This window comes from Apostichopus japonicus, chromosome 11 (genome assembly GCF_037975245.1).
Source record: "Apostichopus japonicus isolate 1M-3 chromosome 11, ASM3797524v1, whole genome shotgun sequence".
Lineage (NCBI taxonomy): Eukaryota > Metazoa > Echinodermata > Holothuroidea > Aspidochirotida > Stichopodidae > Apostichopus > Apostichopus japonicus.
The window spans coordinates 1,832,044-1,851,844 of record NC_092571.1 but is presented as its reverse complement, the minus strand read 5'-3'; the positions used below and the strand labels follow the sequence as shown (position 1 = coordinate 1,851,844).

At 38.9% G+C, this 19,801-nt stretch overlaps 1 protein-coding gene across 2 annotated transcripts; it reads right to left on the bottom strand.

Moving 5' to 3' along the window:
- Positions 1–156: 156 nt before the first annotated feature.
- Positions 157–18,879, bottom strand: LOC139975918 (mitochondrial 2-oxoglutarate/malate carrier protein-like). Of its 2 annotated transcripts, XM_071984207.1 has the most exons (11): positions 18,595–18,879; positions 13,141–13,202; positions 12,427–12,517; positions 11,573–11,656; positions 10,660–10,703; positions 9,515–9,593; positions 8,249–8,339; positions 7,539–7,729; positions 7,078–7,129; positions 4,306–4,497; positions 1,849–1,985 (listed from the first exon to the last, which is right to left on the bottom strand). In XM_071984207.1, the coding sequence occupies exons 1-10, from the start codon at positions 18,648–18,650 to the stop codon at positions 4,327–4,329; spliced, it is 921 nt and encodes a 306-aa protein (XP_071840308.1). In that variant the 5' UTR covers positions 18,651–18,879; the 3' UTR covers positions 1,849–1,985; positions 4,306–4,326. The 2 variants fall into 2 exon arrangements, with proteins under 2 accessions (XP_071840309.1, XP_071840308.1); XM_071984208.1 differs by lacking the exon at positions 4,306–4,497 and having other exon boundaries at positions 157–1,985; positions 18,595–18,875.
- Between the last annotated feature and the right edge of the window lie 922 nt (positions 18,880–19,801).

Sequence of the window (19,801 nt, the reverse complement as noted above, 5' to 3'; positions counted from 1 at the left end):
TATGCACACCATTCGGGGTAAGGGGGCAGGAGGTACTGGGTGAGGGAAGGGGGAGTGGGGAGATGATGAACTGCCTCCCTACTACTTATTCCTTATCAACAAATGTGTTCATCAACTTTTCATTCCCTGATATTGAGAGCAAAATTAAGCAATAAATATTTTGTAAATTATATTTGTTAAGTTTGACAATGACAGACAAATGTACCACATATATTTCTAGACTGGTCTGATCCTCCATCAACTACACTGGCAAATGCCTTACAATAATACTTTATTGTAACAGTGAAGGTTAATGTTACATCAACTACACTGGCAAATGTCTTACAATAATAATTTATCGTATCAGTGAAGGTTAATGTTACATCAACTACACTGGCAAATGTCTTACAATAACACTTTATTGTAACAGTGAAGGTTAATGTTACGTCATGGCAGCGGTTCGAGAGTCTAACCTTGTCATCCAAGGTAACTAGATTTGGTTTATTCTAGCACATTTTGGAAGAGGGCTTTACCACAAAGCATGTTGTCATTTTGCAACCTACCATACAGTGCTATTACAAAGATGTTCACCACATTAAGCCTCTGGATTAAAATCAAATTGTAACATTGTTAGATTTAATATTGAAAGATACAACATCTGTATAGTATAAAATAATATATTCACTAGGTGAAGCTAAATAGTGTTTATATCAAACAACATGATGTTAAGACTGAAAAGGAATATTTCAGGGGGCACTTTTATTCTTTTCAACTTTCACAGTATCGCAAAAAGCAGCTTTTTCGAATGCAATCTGCAAATTTTTCAACACCTGGTGAATATGACTCCAAACAATGACCATATTTAGGCCTGCAACCATATGTTTGTTACAAAAGGACGGTTCACAAGGATATTCTCTCTGCTGGAAACTTTTCGTAGTACTTAGCATCAAGATAAATTTGAAAGCAACTTGGAAAATGTCAACATTTTTTTACTGTTACATCACTGTTGGAATTAAAACTCGACCAGACACTCATGACCATATATTGCTGTGGAATTTTTGCGGTATTAAGCACTGACCAAAAAAAAACTAGCAAAATGCTGTTTTATTTACACATTGAGAGTATCTTCAGAGAGCAACTCCTGATTAACTCAAGGATTTCTTTACTTCACAATGTTTACATCTTACTTATTTTTGGAATAAACATATTGATGTGTTTAGTTCTTGAAAGATATCAAAGGATACTTCAAAATTATACAAATACAAGAAAAAGCCTGGTTTGAATTGTTTGGAAAAAGGTTTGGTATGGAACGAGGCAAGGCAATTTTAAGTAAACTGACATCCAGTTTAATAGTTATGACATTTAAACAATTTAAGCAAATCTCTCGTGGGATTTACATGAATACAACGCCGGCAATAAACCGGCACCTTCCCTTGTATCGCTCCTTCCCCGCGCCACCTCTGAATTCCTACCCTCTCCACATTAAAGACATTAATCACACTATGTTACAAGGAAGCAAAACGCAACGGGTGACGAAAGACCTTAACATGGCAGTTGATAAATTTCACCTGAAGCAAAGTAACATTACCAATGAAAATGGGAAGACTTTATGAACAGCTGATAAAATGCCACCAAACCTCCCTTCAATTGTCCCCCCCCCCACCCCGGCTCCTCTTGCCCCTGACACAATCTCATTGTAAACATAATGTTATAGAGCCTCTGTTGCTGCTTTGTTTATTTTAATATTTTAATATTTAATATTTTCATATAGTTTGGCGCCTGAATGCTATCGCTTCACTTGAGCTTGTCCCATGATGACTTGAACAACTCCTACCATTGTTTGGTTGACATTAAGAACCCCCTGAATGTCTTCTGTACGCCCCGTTCAGCTGTTCCAGAAAGATGAACGTTAAGACCGTATGGGGCCCCAGGCGGACGTAGTAAGGAGTGAAACCTTTCCATAGGCTGAAGAATCCTTCCTTGCTAATGGTGCGATATAACACATCCTTGGGAAAAGAGAAGCCAAAAAATGATTGCAATTATTTTACAAAAAGGTAGAGAATGCAGGAATTTCTTCAGTTTCAAGAACCACAGTGAAGGATATACATTCCATATGGACCATATTTTCCTTAAAGGGTGTGAAGACTTGTGCACAAAGAAACGTCTATAATGCCGGTAGTCTGACCTAGTTTCGAATGAGGTGTAACAGAAGTGTTAGACACCACCATCGATCCCAGAAAATACACACACAGCTTGCTACTGTCGGTAATAAGACACTAGTGTACAGTCAATACATACAGCTACGGTCAATACCCACAACACAGTGTACATAGCAGCAATGGACATCTCAGGTCCTAGATAATAGATAACAAGGTATCACATTTCATACTGTCTGAATTCTGTAGCAAAGTTAACTTTTTCAGGGCGCGGCACACGGTTTGGGGCGAGTCTTCAATGCCTTTAAGTTCTTTAACGTAGGATCGAGTATCACTCAGCTTCAAGTACCATGCAGTTAAAGGGGTATAAGGCATTATTTATGAAGGGTGTAATATGTTTTACAGCATTATGGTGTAAGATATGGTGTAATCAGTTGGCTGCTCAATATTAGTCACCCATTAAGTGCTGCTCACAGTTTCTTGGAAGGCAAACAAGGAGGATGTTAAATGTTACAATTAACTAATTTCAACCGCACAGCAACAATCAATTGACATTACAAGAACACCACAAGACATAAACTGAAAACAAAATTATGACAGAAGTATGCAGCATTCTTCTGATGGTATGAATGATACTTTACCAGAATACTGGCCAGAACCCATCACTTTTTTTACTTTGGTTTGGTCGATTTGTGAACTTACTAACATTCTCCCATACTTTTACACATTGTAAGAATCTTCATAAAAAAAACTTGATAAAAAAAATTTAAAAAATCTCCAGATATTTGAAATTGTGGCAATTAGTTTCCACATTGAAAAGTGGAAACTAAACATTGTTCTTTCTTCTAAACATATTTGTTGTTTACTTTAAGTTTGCTAGATAAACTATTTTGGTACCCCATGTAATGGCTCACAGCCACAGTGTGTGGTCTATGAGTTTATCACCGTACATGTTCTTCAATAAGCTTTAGTTACCTTCTGCAATGTCATTCAGTGATTTCTCCCTGAAATATGATACAAATTTTGGAATTTTGTCCCTTTTTTTTGTTTTAAAGAAAAATTGACATTTTTGGCTTAAATTGCAATGCTGATATCATTCAATGGTAATATCATATCTGCTGTTGTTACATGTACTTTATCCAAACTTAAAAATATATATGTATCTTGACAGTGAATATTTCAGAGTTTCAAAGATATTTAAAACACAGAGAGCTAGACATCTGAATCATATTGGGATTGTAGTATGGATATGTCCAACAAATGCACTAGCATTGATGTAACAAGCAAAAAGGTGCCTTAAATTTGAATTAAGAGCATGAATGGGATTGGTCAATTGGAGATCTAACTTGTACCATAGATGAGTGAATGCAGGTGTATTTGATTAATACAATGTTGATAGGAGGGATGCAAGCCGTACACACTATCTAACACACAGCCTGTACGAACAACACCAACATGAATGGAACATTGTTCTTCGCATGAATACTTTGATATGCAAAGCAAATTTTGAAGACAATTTCATCCCAATTGTCCCATTTTGAGAATCTAGCATAGTGATGGCATGGCGATATCAGATGACCATATTCCCTGCATCGCAACAGCTATTGAGAACTGAACAAACAGTGAGGTTACAAGGGGTCCGTTGATGTATTCTCTAAATTTTCCCTTTCTTTCTTTTCTGTTTTTATCGAACTTGGGTGGATAAAGCTTTGTTTTCTTTGCAAGATGGCACCGCTTTGTACCATTAATACAAAGTAGATTTCTTGTAAGGATATGTGTGACAATTTAGTGCTGTGGTGTTCCGTAACATTAGTAAGAAAAAACGAAATGCATTCCAGGAAAGTATGTTGCTTGTTGTTATGAGATGAAGTGATTAATATAGGTGAAAGCAAGCATGCTGAGAGTCCAACCAGTTGGGGACAATGTTTCCTATTTTAGTAAACTTTCAGTTCAAGCTTGCAAAGCACTCGTATCGACGACACGAGTTGTACGGATATCCCTTGTCAATAATCCTGATTTCATGCGGAACCACCTAAAGTAGCATACAAAAGCAGTTAGTGGTTTACACTAGCATTAGACAATTGTCCCAACTGGTAGGAAAAGCTAGAAGTAGCAGTCTGCATAGCAATATAGAGAGAGCAAATACCTAGAGAGTAAGATGCGTGCGTACCTGTCAAAACTTTTTAAAAGATTAATTTTCGGCATTGCCAGCACTCATGAAATACTGTCTGTACAAGGCATTTGATCTTTCCAATATTATGAAAAAAATGACAGTGTGAGGCCCGACGCGGGAGTAATACGGCGTGAATCCCTTCCACAGACTATAAACTCCCTCTTGTCTCGCAACTTTGATGATGACATCCTACGAATAAAGTGAAATCACAGACAGATTGATTGGATCCTTGCCACGTTGAATCGCCATCGATTCAAAATTGGTCGCCACTGGCTGCTCACTGTCTTATTACTATTTTCCATCCATTCATATGATTAATTATAACCGTTTGGTAGTCCGACGGACATTGTTGCATCGTTTTATTTTGCCGCTAAATTTAGAAGTCGATTGCTTCATTGTCAACTGCTCGTCAATTCATTGTTGACTGCCACTGACTTAATACTGATTGCACACGGTTCACCTATTTCTTCTCCACCCATTCATTACTGATTACTACTGTCTTGTTCTCCCATTTCCATTGTTCCCTTTGTTTTAGCATCCACTTTTAAGCTTGATTGCTAGTGACATAACAATGACAGCCATCCTGTAGTAAAGTCCCTCAATTCAGTGATTCATTAATCCAGTGTTGACATTGTTTCACAGATGATTATCCAGACAAATCACATTTGATGGCTCAAAATTCTTTGGTTGCCATCACTATAAACTGTGCTGCCACCGATTCACACTTGATTGCCACTGTACTGCTACCAATTCACACTTGATTGCAACTGTACTGCCACCAATTCACACGTGATTGCCCTCACTCTAAACTGTACTGCCACCAATTCGCAATTGATTGTCATCACTCTAAACTGTACTGCCACCAATTCTCACTTGATTGCCATCACTCTAAACTGTACTGCCACCAATTCAACACTTGATTGCCATCACTCTAAACTGTACTGCCACCAATTCACACTTGACTGCCATCACTCTAAACTGTACTGCCACCAATTCAACACTTGATTGCCATCACTCTACACTGTACTGCCACCAATTCAACACTTGATTGCCATCACTCTACACTGTACTGCCACCAATTCACACTTGATTACCATCACTCTAAACTGTACTGCCACCAATTCACACTTGACTGCCATCACTCTAAACTGTACTGCCACCAAATTCACACTTGATTGCCATGACTCTACACTGTACTGCCACCAATTCAACACTTGATTGCCATCACTCTAAACTGTACTGCCACCAATTCAACACTTGATTGCCATCACTCTAAACTGTTCTGCCACCAATTCAACACTTGATTGCCAGTAAGTCAAAGTTGACTGTTACTGTCTCACAGGATAATTGTCCAATATTTACATTCTATTGCCTTAACTTCACCGGTTGCCAGTGTGCCATGCTATGTCACTCTTTCAAATCTTGACTGCCATTTACTCATTCTTAGATTTGATTGGCCGTCTTGACTGCCATTTACTCATTCTTAGATTTGATTGGCCGTCACTAATATTTGATTGCCAGAACTTCATTGATCCTCTTTGTTTCATATGTAAGTGCCTCTACTGTTTTGGATTTTAGAGTTTGATACAAGATGTGGGAATACCGACCCCTCACCAACTATATGCAATTCTCAAAGTAGAAACAATTTTAAAAGTCATATCATAACAAAGGTGTTCTCTCTTCCCTTGCACTTGCATCGTTGAGAAAGGTAACGCAATGACTGAGACCCTCAGAAACAAGACAAAAAAGGCAGCATTGGCCGCATTTGCAAGCAAGAGAGGTTCCCTCTAAACCTATAAAATGATTGAGCTCACTACGTTTCATTGCTTTCACACAAAAGAATAAGCTCTCCCCGGGCGATGTATTAATTTCAACGAAAAATGAAACTTTATGTGAGAAATGGTACTAAAAATGGGTTTAACAAAATTCATGCATGTAACAAGTTAATGTACACAACACAAAAGAACATTCACCACATTGTAAATTCAGCAGTGCGTGTAGAATGATCACATCTTGAGACAATATCACACATTTAATCACAAACGATCTTTTTACGGCCCTGCGTCTAGTATCGCCATTCGTGCATTCATATTTCTCTGTAAGTGCACAACAGACCATGCTTTGTGACTGGTATTTTCACCAGATTAACATGAATTTAATAACTCATGGTACAAACACAACTAGAAATGAAGCCTTGCCTTATCATGCATTTCCAACCAGCCAATCATTCTCTTTTGTTGTGTCAGGTGAAATACTATTGCAATAGTACAGTGAAAAGTTTTTTAACTTCTTAACACAAAACTGAGGTTCTTTGGAAATGTGTGCGCAAGTTATATAGATGCAATCCAAAGCAGACAGGATAGTAATCCGTCTGACAGAAAAGTTATCCATCTGACAGGATAGTTATCCGTCTGACAGGATAGTTATCCATCTGACAGGATAGTTATCCGTCTGACAGGATAGTTATCCGTCCGACAGGATAGCTTTCCTCTCAGACAGGATAGTTATCCGTCATATTGGATAGTTATCAGTCTGACAGGATAGTTCTCTGCCAGACAGGATAGTTATCTGTGTAACAGGAGAGTTATCCATCTGACAGGATAGCTATCCATCTGACAGGATAGTTATCCACCAGACAGGATAGTTATCCGTCTGACAGGATAGCTATCCCTCTGCGAGGATAGCTATCCTTCAGACAGGATAGTTATCCGTCTGTTCATCGAATTTGAAAAAATATGAACGGGGATGAATGTCACCCTCCACACTCACCAGTGAGCCCTTGTACTCCGGTACACCATCTATTATTTTCATATTTTGTATTCTGAGAAAAAAACAAAAGCACAATGTTTCAAAGAAGCAGTAGAAGCTTGTCCATGTATCTTACCTACTTTTTGCAATATCTAAAGGCATGGAAGCTAGATTAGTAACTAAACCACTCACTGTATTTACACCAATGTAACACCAAATGAACACACTTTGCACCTTGTCCATGTATCTTACCTACTTTTTGCAATATCTAAAGGCATGGAAGCTAGACTAGTAACTAAACCACTCACTGTATTTACACCAATGTAACACCAAATGAACACTCTGTACCTTGTCCATGTATCATACCTACTTTTTGCAATATCAAAAGGCATGGAAGCTAGAGTAGTAACTAAACCACTTACTGTATTTACACCATTGTAACACCAAATGAACACACTTTGTACCTTGTCCATGTATCTTACCTGGTTTTTGCAATATCTACAGGCATGGAAGCTATAGTTGTAACTAAACCACTTATCATGCTAGCACCAAAGTGACACCCAATGTTATCTCCAAAGTAGCCAGTCCCTAGTAGGAATTGTTTCGCCTGCGAGTAAGAGGCAAGCTGAGCGGCATTAACGACCATGGCACGAGCGATCGTAGGTCCGCATCCCTAGAAGGAGAATAATGTGCAAATAGTAAGAAGGTGAGGGTTCATCAACTACACAAAACATAAACAAAACAAAGAATAATTTACAACAACAACAACAACATCAGCAATGTTTCATTATCCTTTCAGGCTTTCTACTTTGATTTTTGTTTCAAATAAGCCTGCATTTTTTATTTCATTTCATGAAGGTAGCATCTTATCAAGAATTCAGCCTCCTTTTTCATAAATTTTTTTGGGTTCTTTGTTGTAGATTCTTCTTTGGGTTATTCTATACAGAAAACCACCAATAATACTAAAGCTTGGCCAGGGATTGATTAAACCAGATTGATTGATTGATACAGATTATAGTCTCCAAAAATGTCCGAGCCAAATCTCTGCTTACTGCCAAGAACAATCATACTTTCCATTGTTACAACAACAAAAAGAAAATCAAAACAATGCACATATTTAAATTGATGAAAAAAAGGCAAAGGGGTTAATAATGGGTTGTTTCGTCTTCTTCTTTTTTTTGTTATTACGTACCCTCCAAAGAGCAAAAAACCCTTCTTCTTGGACTATCCTGGCTAAGGCATTAAACACACTAGTGTAACCTCTCCTCTGGTCTAGGGGTAATCTGAAATGGAGAAGAAAACACAAATATGTCTAATATATCTTTGCGTTTAATACGAAAAGAAAACAATAAATATTTAAGAAGTAACTTTGTTGACATTCCTGAATTACATATTGCATTGGGTGGAGTTTATCATCATCTTACACCATTCACACATAACTGGATAACCCTCAAACAGCAGCATTATCACAGTATGTATCACCAGTCATGTTATAAGCTAAATAATACATCTAAATCCATCACCAGCAATATTACAGTACCTAATTACATATTGAATATGTGAAGAGTTTACACCACATTTTATTCACACCTGACTGGATAACCCTCAAACACCAGTCCACTCACAGTATGCATTGTAGTGATATACTTAATGTCTGCTGTATTGGTTTGTAGCTTACATTATGTAATACTGACACCTTACTAACACCATCACTCAAACAAAGATATATAATTAATGTCTGTTGTATTGGGTTGTAGCTTACATTATGTAATACCGACACCTTACTAACACACCATCAATCAACCAAAGATATATAATTAATGTCTGCTGTATTGGGTTGTAGCTTACATTTTGTAATTCTGACACCTTTCTCACTCACCATCAATCAAGCAAATATATCTGTCTTGTTTACAAACCTTTTGCCTGCTTTGTATTAGCGAGTCAGTTAACTGTTCGACCTCACGCAGAGAGCTTTGTGTCCCACAAGAACTATGTAAATGTGGTAATATTTCACTTGCAATAACTGACGTTTGTGCCTGATCCCATGCTCGATGCGTCCATTTCAAAATGTTACCATAACAGACTATATATTCAGGCTACCTTATGTCTCCATTTTATTGCAAAGTAATCAGCTGATCGTTGCAAACTAAAGACCCCAAAAATAATGTCAGCTGATTCAACTACTGATCTTTTACATTGATATTTGGAGTGTAAGCTCAGTGGTTAACGTGGTTGCCTTTCAATCATAAGGTCCCCGGTTCGAGTCACTCCCAGATTAATGTATGTCGTCCAGTTACAGAGTTGTTGACAATTGACAATTCATAATCATGGACGTTAAATATGAATGTAAGAGACTGACTTCCGTCAGCTTGCGGCTTTGATAAGCCAATGAGGCTTTTTCGCGAGTTCCTGCTTGCAGGAGGATCTAATATACATACATTGATATACAATTACTTACCTTCCGTCAGACGTCATTCTGATAAGGGATAAGTCGGCAGGGGTACCAATGAATGCACCCACGGCACCAGCTGACATACCTGGTCAAGAAAAAAATGTAAAACAAAAAGCAACTCAATATGAAAGTATCGGCTTGCTAAGTATAAAATCTAACAGTGCGCCTATCCAAACTTTCTGTGTAATATGATACTATTTTCTACAATGAGAGGAAAAGAGAAAAAGAAACCGTTGGCTAGAAGGGGACTCCAGCCGGTGACCTCTCGGTCACCAGTCCAGAGGTCACTTCTTTGATCGTTCCCTTTCATTGTTTATAATTTCCCAGTCGGTAATCTGTCGTTCGTTTACTTATACATCTCTCGCTTGGTATAACAAATGTAAGGGCACTTATTAGCTGTGTGGATCCTAGCATGAATAAGACATTTTTATAGTGCCCCTGTTTACACCAGTTTACAATTAACAGTTAACAATATTTTAGTTAGCTCCTTGGACGTGTCTTCGAGAAACTCAAAATCGTAGCTCTGGCCATCTCGTAACATTACAGAACAGTGTCGTCACGGCGGCAAGATTAGTAACTTTGGCTTACATCATTATAATTGACAAACACAACACCATTGTAAGTGAAGCAGTGTACTTAAAGCAGGAATAATAGGAGCAGCATTCTAAGGTGTGGCTACAATCTCAAGCCTTTGTGAAGTGTGAAGGAACACAAAACCTGTTCTATCTCCCAAATGGCAGATTTTTCGTAGCTGTTTGGGGAAGTTGTTTATTAAAGTTATCTGTATCACATCTAGACCAATAATGATGGTTGGATCTGTTTCCTTAAAAAATAAAAATCACCTCTTGAGTTAAACTTGCATCCCAACAAAAAGAACCACACACACACACACACACATCTTTGTATTACATTCCAATCTAGGACCCCATTGTATTTTCCATTGTTCAAATCCACATACCCTGACCTTAACAATATCCCATACAATAGAATTCTTCCGAGGATGTGGTGATTCTTTAGAAATCACAACCGAGGACCTGAAATTCTTTTGTCCTCGGTCAGAATACAAAACAAACGCACCCACCCAAACACACACAAAAAACGTCAATAAATGGCATGTATATGTGAAAGAGCAGAGACGCAGTAATACAAACCTATCAATGCTTTAAGGTAGAATGGCGGTGGTGCACCCTCTGGTCTGGGGAAAAAGAAACAAAGTACATTTAAATCTGGGATTCCCAAACTTGAAATGTAATGATAAAGTTAGTGTAAGATGTCACAGCTACAAATGTTCAAATCAAAATGATAAAGTTAACGGAAATGAAAATTCCAAGACGAGGAAACAACTTGCCATCAGATGTCAGCTACACGTTAGAGATTCTTGTGATAAATGATAAACCCAGAGACATGAAGAGCTGTTGTGAGATTTCAACATTTGAAAAACATGCTACAATGCTGCCCACCTACTGTATTTGTTGTGATGTGTGTCTGGTTGATGACATGGGTTTTTTTCTTTCTTAGTTGTGTTACTGTTTATATCCCCCCACCTAATTGAAAACTACTCTGACTGAGTGTTGATTATCTCATGTTTATATTTCTTTACTCTTGACTGTTACCTTCTTTCAGTGTTATTTGTTATTTTTTGGTCGCTAGCTCGATAAACTACTATTGTTTTTCTAGTGTCCTGTTTATACTATACCACTTGTTCTATTGTTCTTATGTATAAACGAAATAAATGAAATGAAATGAAATGAATGAAATATCAGGCCAAAACAAACACAACAATAGTTTAAGGTATTTAATATCAGGTAATAAAACATTTTGATATTTTAGCCACAGCATTTGCAAGCACTACCTCTACACCCACCCCCCCCCCAAAAAAAAAATAAACGTAGAACATCAATGATGAAAAAAATTAACATAAAAGTGCAGTTTACCCTGTAACCTTATTACTGTCTGAGAAAGGGGATAGCTTCTGTCAAATGGAGTGAGGTGTCCGTGAGAACATTATCAATCTAATGTCCGTGTCTCTGCAGATATTTCTGATTAACCTTATCCTTCACTTACCCTGAGACCATATCGAAGAGGGTTGTGTAAATGCCCAGCCGAGTGGTGGTGTAGGTTGCTTGGCGTAGCAGGCCGGCTGAAAGGCTGGGAATGACAAAAATTTGTAATAAAAATGGAAAACGAGATGAGCAGCTGATCAACTGTTTAGTGACGATCACGTGTCAGAGACAAAACTTTCTAGGGTTTTTGGGTGAGATGTTTAATTAAGCCCAGGGCCCTTTCATGAGGGTCCACTACACAGATTTGATTCGAACCTTTGAATGGTGCAGTTTCTGATGTTCCACTTACTCTGATAAAACTGCTGATAATTATACATTGTTACCAAAACGAGCAATGGAAGCTAAGTCCATCATATTGTTGTAAGCATGTTTCAAGTATCATGTACACTGTACTTTCCATCCCTTCCAACCAGAAGTCCTCTGAAAGAGACAACTGCAAGCAAACTTCTTGGGTTTGCGTAATGATATCTTGAATATCAGAATATCAATTCTCTGTCCAATGATTGAATTATGATTTATTGTCCTCTTTCTTTATGGAAACTTATATTTAATTGAATAATGTCAGCAACAACTGATATTGTTTAACTTGGTTTTCCAGGAACATTTTAATTCCAAGATGGCCTTTCCAAGCTGTGATTTATTCATTGATAATCTTTAGTTTAATTTAATTTGTGATCCTTCTTTGCAAAAGTGGTAACTCCTGAGGATTACAAGTACCTCATCATAATATTGTGATTATTGTAGGGGAACCAGTTAAAAGCAAAAGAGATGATCAATATGGGCTGTTGTGATGATACGCAACAGATTGTGTATGTTCATAATTAAATGCATAATATAGCTTTAGCAATTACTTACCCATTGTAGAGGCCAAAAAACCCCTCTTGAGAGATAATATTCCTTATTGCATGGAAGCTGGACTTGTGAGCCTTGGCAGCCCCTCCTTCACCTGAGAATACATTCATATATTCAAAAAATGTCAAACAGAACTTGAGATTTAAGAGAACATGAGAAGACCATTGATAAAGCTAACAGAAAAGTTTGGTAAAAGTGAAAACTAAAGGACAGGAAATGAATTGCTAATAGATCATGATGCCACCGACTAAGGAAGGTAAATTGAACTAATGCTGTATGGCAGCTATATTCATATATATATTCGTTCTTGGGTGGGGGGCAGAGGGAGGACCAAAATGGGGGGAGGGTGAGTGCTAACAAACACAAATATTTTACTAATTTGCCGATTGTAAATCCTTTACAATGAGAATGTAGCTCAGTCTAAATGGTTCAATCATTATTTGAAATGATGAAGAAAAAAGTCAGGTTTATGTAAATTTCTCATTTCCATTTAACATGGGGTTGATAGTGTTAGTAGGTACTGTACATGTATGCATGCATCTTGGTGACTAATTGTTCAGATTCGACTGGTATCGTTAATTTCTAATTAAAGACAAAACATTGTGACAAACAATTGAGGATGACATCATAGATTGATCAATATGCAATCTTGCTATACCAATACATCCATGGCACTAAAAGTTGACTAAATTTGCCAACTTGGGCTGTGTTTGTTACCGCTCATTTGCATCCTGTTCTTGACCAGATCCAGAGGTTGCACGAAAAATGTTGCTGCCATCCTGATGAGAAGAAAGACCAATACAGGATGAATGATTGTACCTTAACCTGTAAGTTTCAGTTCAATCATTTTGTTTGTGAGACTTTTTGGGATTCACACACTGAAGATGCATTTTATGACAGTGAGGTATCACTTTTTACTTCTGTCTGCATTTTGTAGCGACAAAAAGAAAACTTCACTTGCAAGCAACGGAAAGTTTTACAGAGTGCGGCACACGGTTTTGGGGCGAGTCTTCAATGCCTTTAAGTCAAATAAATTTGAGTAAGACTACAGGAATGTCTGATAGGAGAACATTATCCCAATTTGAGAACATTGCTTATGGAATCAGTAAAAGAAATGGGTAACATTTAATTCTCATTGGTACAATCTATGCATTGCATATTAATAACTCAACTGTACACATACAGTAGTAGCCTATGGCTCATAGACCTTCTGGACATCTAAAGTTGCAACCCATGTGGGCTATTATAGACACTACGGCAACTGTTGGCAATTGAATTCGTTCTTCTTTGATTGTTAATATTTATCTACGAGACCTACCCCAATTGTCAACGTATGACTTGATAAATAGATCATTAATTTACAAGTTCATTCATTTGCAAAGGGGCCACACTAATTCCTGTAGAAAAGAAACAACTCAACACAGTAATCAGTTAAGCTAGGCCAAGTAATTTTATGGGAACCTGTCAAAATTTAATGTGGTTGACTTAGGCCGTCATGATAGGTATAAAGTTAGGCATCGGTTCTTGTGTGTTCATAATGAATGGTGGAGTAGAGTATCTTTATGTTCTGTTTCTGTTAAATACTCGTTAGAAACCCCGCTCGGGTATCACCACAAGGATGTTGGTACCCAGCGCAGCAGTGCTAGTAACAATGCATGGGCAATCTAGTTTTAAACACCTCAAGACTAGGGCTCTCCTTAACAGCCAAGGATTGCATATTCCAGTCTTTTATAGTCCTAGGATAGAAACTATCTATACTGAAAAGCATGATGATTATGTGGAATTTGAAAATAGCGGCCACGTTTCAAGAAGGGATTAGTCTCGTTTGGGACTGCAAACTAGGTCATTAATAATTTGATAAATAAGCATGAGTCTGGCCCTTTTCCTCTTTTCTATGAGAGGTTCCCATTTCAAAGTCTTCAGGATCTCAGTGATGCTGGATTGCCTATGGAAATATGAGTTACAAAACGTGCTGCCTTCCTTTGAAGTTTTTCTATTTTATCTTGGTCTGAGACCTTATGAGGGTCCCAAACCTGAGCTGCAGATTCAAGAGTAGAGCAACACATCTAGACATATAGGCAATTCATGTCATTCTGGTGGGCAAGAGCGCAAATTCCTATTCAGGAAGCCAAGGGTTCTGCTAGTCCTAGAGCATATCTTATCAATATGTGTAGAGAAAGATAAATTGTCACTAAACAGGATACCAAGATAAGGTTGTGCCAATTTTGACCAGAAATTTACTCCTGTGTATACTTATGGAGGTACATTGACAGACACTTGACGTGACCTATAACTGTAGGTTTTAACCAACTAGAATGAACAAACACAACAAGCACCGTGGTCGAGGGTGAACACAACTAAAACCTAAACGTGGTCCAGGGAGCATACTACTAATAACATCACATTCTCCCCTAACTAAACAATTGTCCTAAAGTTAATGTAACTAATAACTAAACAACCACAAGTGTTCTTTAAATGTCCAGTATAACACAAACTATCCACAAACTCTGACTCACAGATCTAACCTGTCCGGTGGCCTTCGAGGCCTTTGCGACCTTCTCAGAGAAGGCACTTCATTACTATCAATTAACTCTTGGCCCTGCTCAAGTTCTACTGGGCCATTGTCCCCGATTGATGATTCCATTTGATCAGTACTTTTCTCCAGTCTTGGAGTAGCTTCCCCGATTGGTGCTAGGTGACGTACAGAGACAGTTGTCTCTCTCCCATCTGACAGCCTAACATGGGCATATTGTGGGTTTGCTTGGATGACCTCGACCTCATCCACTAAAGGATCTGTCTTATGTAACCGAACATGCCTTTTAAGAAGTGCAGGACCTGGATTGCAAAGCCATGAAGGGACTGAACACCCTGTTGCAGACTTCCGGGGGAAACTGAAAAACCTTTCATGGGGTGTCACATTTGTTGCCGTGGACAACAGAGATCTGATGGAATGAAGGGCATCTTGCAGGACTTCTTGCCAGTACTTAGGTGGCAAGCTGCGTGCTTCGAGTGCCAATGTAATAGCCTTCCATATGGTGCCATTGTAACGTTCTGCTTGACCGTTTCCTTGTGGGTTATAACTAGTAGTTCTACTACTAGCAATACCCTTGCTTGTTAGAAAGTCTCGTAGTTCCTTACTCATGAAGGCTGATCCTCGATCTGAATGGATGTAGGACGGCATGCCAAATAAAGCGAAAAGGTGGCAAAGACATAGCAAGATAGTTCCATCCGCCAACGCATTATTTTCTCATTTTTGATCTTTCCTTTGTGATTAGTGTCAAACATGTACTTGACTGATTTTTGATCTGTCACAAGAACAAAATGTTTCCCAGTAAGGTAATGCCTCCAATGGCGCACAGCTTCTATGATCGCTTGTGCCTCCTTTTCAACTGATGCGTGACGGCGCTCTGAGCCTTGTAAGGTGCGCGAAAAGAAAGCCACTGGGCGACCCGCTTGGTTTAGAGTTCCTGCTATTGCAAATTCTGAAGCGTCCGTTTCTACCTGGAATGGGAGAGACTCATCAATGGCAACAACCACTGAATTCTCAATTTCCTTCTTTAATTTCTCAAAAGCTAACGGACGAATCTTTCGAGCATAGTCTGGAATCCATTTAGAATAGTAAGCAAAGAATCCAAGTGTGCGTCTTAGTGATTTCATGTTTTCAGGTGATTTGAGTTCACGAAGGGGACGGAGACGCTCGGGGTCGGGGCGCTTTGTACCATTTTCCACCAGATAACCTAGGATACTTATTTTGGTGGTGGAGAATGTGCATTTGTTCTCATTATACACAATATTCTTTCTCTTTGCAGCCTCTAAAAATCTTTGCAAGTTATGATCATGCTCTTTCTGGTCCCTACCACAAATGGTGATGTCATCCAAATAAGCAAAAGTGTCTGTGAGTTTTTCTTCCTCAATGAAAGAATCCATGATCCTTTGAAAGCATGGGACCCCATTTGTGACACCGAAGGGGACTCGAGTAAACTGATAGAGGCTTCCATCTGACTCAAAGGCTGTGTAGCTTTTATCATCTTCCTTGAGTGGTACTTGGTGATATGCGCTGCGCAGGTCAATGGTGCTAAATACCTGATATTGAGCGATCTTATCCACAGTTTCATCTATTCGTGGAAGTGGGTAACTGTCCTGGAGGGTGAATCTATTAATTGTTTCAGAGTAATCGATGGCAAGTCGTTTCTTGTGGTTTTCGTCTTTGGTAACCACAACTTGAGCTCTCCATGGAGAATTTGCTTTTCTCAATGATTCCTTCGCGTAAGAGGCGTTGAGTCTCAGCTGCTATAAATTTCTTGTCATCTGAGCTGTAGCGACGAGATTTTGCAGCTACTGGGTGGATGTCAGGACTAAGGTTAGCAAATAGTTGTGGCGGTTCTGTTCTCAAGGTTGTTAAACCGCATAGGACTAGGGGAGGGAGATCCCCTCCATACTTAAGGATGACACTTGAATGCTTTTGCTGGAAATCCTGACCGAGTATAACATCCGCACACAATCCTGGTAATACTCCTAAGATCACGTTTTTATAGCAATGCCTGTTGAGAACAATGTCCACATAACAAACACCTTTTGTTTTGACAGATAATGAGGACGAGGCCATGTTAACTGAAACCCCTGAAGGTTTTAGTTCCAAAGAGAGTGCTTTAGCTAGCTGTGGGTGAATAAAGCTTTCGGTACTGCCACTATCTATGAGGCAGTCAGCTAGCCTGCCATTAATGGTTACTTGTACACTGGCTTTGGCGAGTTTTGGTGGGCTTGCTGCACTTATTGCAGTGGCTAGGGTGGAGAGGGAGGCTGAAGTCTTTGAGTTTGATTTGGATTGACATACCTTGGCAAAATGACCTCTCTTATCACACTTGTTACATGTCTCGTCTCTTGCTGGGCATCGTGAACGTGGGTGCTTTGCATATCCACAAAAGAAACACTTTGCAGTAGTTGTGGATGCGCTATCAATAGTTTCCATTAGTGGTTCAGGTCTGATGTCACTTTTTACTGCAGCACTTTGGGGTGTCAGTGTAGGGGGTCCATGAAGAGTATACGATTCTGAGTTCTTTTGTGCTGATTCGAGTGCACGAGCTTGATCATGCATTGTTTGCAAATCAAGAGTTTTGTTTTCTAGGAGCCTTTGTCTTATGGAAGGGGAAAGTAAGCCACTTATGAAAGAGTCACGAATGTATTCATCGCGATATGCTTCTGCTGTGACTGACTTAAAGTTGCAATCATTAGCAAGAGTTTTCAGAGCTTGCAAATATGTATCCAAAGACTCACCAGGTTCTTGACGTCTAGTCGCTAACAGATGGCGAGCGAAAATCTCGTTCTTTGGTTTAACATACAAGTCGCCGAGGATTTTAATCGCTGTCTCGTATGTAGTACAGTCCGCTATCGATTCATATACTTTAGGCGAAACGAAGTTAGTAAGTATACATAGCTTGTTAGGCTCTCCTGTGAGAACAGATATGAAATTTTCGAATGTCTTAAACCAGTGTTTCCATGCTTTAGCAGCATTTTCAGAGTTCGAATCTGCATCAAAACGTTCTGGGCGTAGAATCCTATCCATTTTAGAATCTAGTTGGTTAAATTGACGTGACCTATAACTGTAGGTTTTAACCAACTAGAATGAACAAACACAACAAGCACCGTGGTCGAGGGTGAACACAACTAAAACCTAAACGTGGTCCAGGGAGCATACTACTAATAACATCACAACACTGTAAACTAGAACTAGGCTAGGCCTCTAGAGGTGATGTACAGTATGAAAGTCACAATTGTAACAATTTTTCAAATGCAATTTTAATCTACGAAATGGAACAAAAATGGCTTTAGTTGTTACAGTGAAAAATGGGAACATCAAGTTTGTATTCTGACGTACTTTCATGAATTATGTCACTCATTTACTGGGAATTGTACAGTAGCCTTCAACACAGGTCTGAGCAACACAATAACCTTATACCCTCCAGGAGTGTGGCTTTAAGATTTTCAGGAATAAGTCCTAGGCCTACTGATTTATGCATTAGTATAGGGTAGGCCAGACCCTTCCTTCAGCATAGCTTCTATAGTCAGGCAATGGTTAACATTAGCCTGGCTAGGCCTTAACTCAAGTAAGGCTAGAGCCTAGCCTCGTAAAGTCCTAGGCCTGGTCTAACCAGGGGCTAGGAAGCTGCTTACCCCGAAGTTCCACCGAACAAAAATTTTACAGGTTTAGGTATTGGCTGCTGTGCCATCTTGTTATTGCTGTCTCGATTCTAATAGATCAAAATTGTAAAATGGTCAAATACTATAATGAACAGCCAAATTAATATGCGTTCCCATCAAGCGTTCCTATGTTATTTACTGCACTCAGTCAAGGCTAGCCAGTTGCATATAAATAATCCAAGGAATAGGGCCTGCAAAGTGTGAGTCTATTGTACACACGAACAATCGAAAGCCTATTCAGCTATTTGCACGTATAAGCTCTCGATCAAACGTATTGCCAACCATGCCTGTACGGAGGACCTAGCAAGACGTAGCTTCCTTTCTGTTTAGTCAGAGAATTATCGTTTTGAAGAGGTACGTACAACAAGTGCTCCCAGGCTCCACCTAAAAAAAAGGCGAAATGGTGACGGCAAAATTGCACACGCACGCACTGAGTCGTATATGTTAACTGGCAAATGTTGTTAAATATGGGAATTATGTAGGAAATTATGGCACTATTTAGCATTCAAGCCCCCTAACCGAAAGAGGGAAGTGTCGATTAAACTAAAATTTTGTGAAAACAAAATTGGTATTCCCTGCATACCACTGAGGCTCCGTACGCGCATTAACAGACCTACTGTTTACAAATACAATAAACTGAAAATCAGTCCTACTCGGATGGTTAACATTTCACAAACTACCGTATTACAGAGTAGAAAGTACCATCTCATGAACATGAGGGTACTCGAATTGGGAAAGGAAAACGTAATGTTCATCTTTCAGCAAGTTTATCGTGTTACAAGGACAGCATGTAAATGTTATGGTCGTTCTGTGCCTCCGTAGTTTACATATGGCATGGAGAAAATCGAGGGCAGTTGTACAACGCTAAACGAGTGGACTTTGTACGACATTAATGGTTTAACGATACTTTTCAGTGTAAACAATCGTTTTATCAAAATAATTTGATATAACGAAAAGATGGTACCGTTCGAGGCTTTATGACTGTACTGACCCGCTAGTCGTTATCTGTATATTTTAGCTCGTCTGAAACTTCCAGCTAAGCTATAGCCGCGATCGTGCGATTCAAGTGCCGAATTTCTGTCACTTTTTGCCACCGTGCTTGAATGACTGTCATTTCGTCATTTTTCATTCGATTTGGCTGCAATTCCATTAGTGATTGTGTGAGTTAAGCTTAAAAACA

Coding starts and splice junctions, on each gene's coding strand:
- LOC139975918 (XM_071984207.1), bottom strand. CDS start 18,650: ATGGCACAGCAGCCAATACCTAAACCTGTAAAATTTTTGTTCGGTGGA. Junction 13,203..18,594: donor TTGTTCGGTGGAACTTCGGG/GTAAGCAGCTTC, acceptor TCTTCTCATCAG/GATGGCAGCAACATTTTTCG. Junction 11,657..12,426: donor TTTTTTGGCCTCTACAATGG/GTAAGTAATTGC, acceptor TGTCATTCCCAG/CCTTTCAGCCGGCCTGCTAC.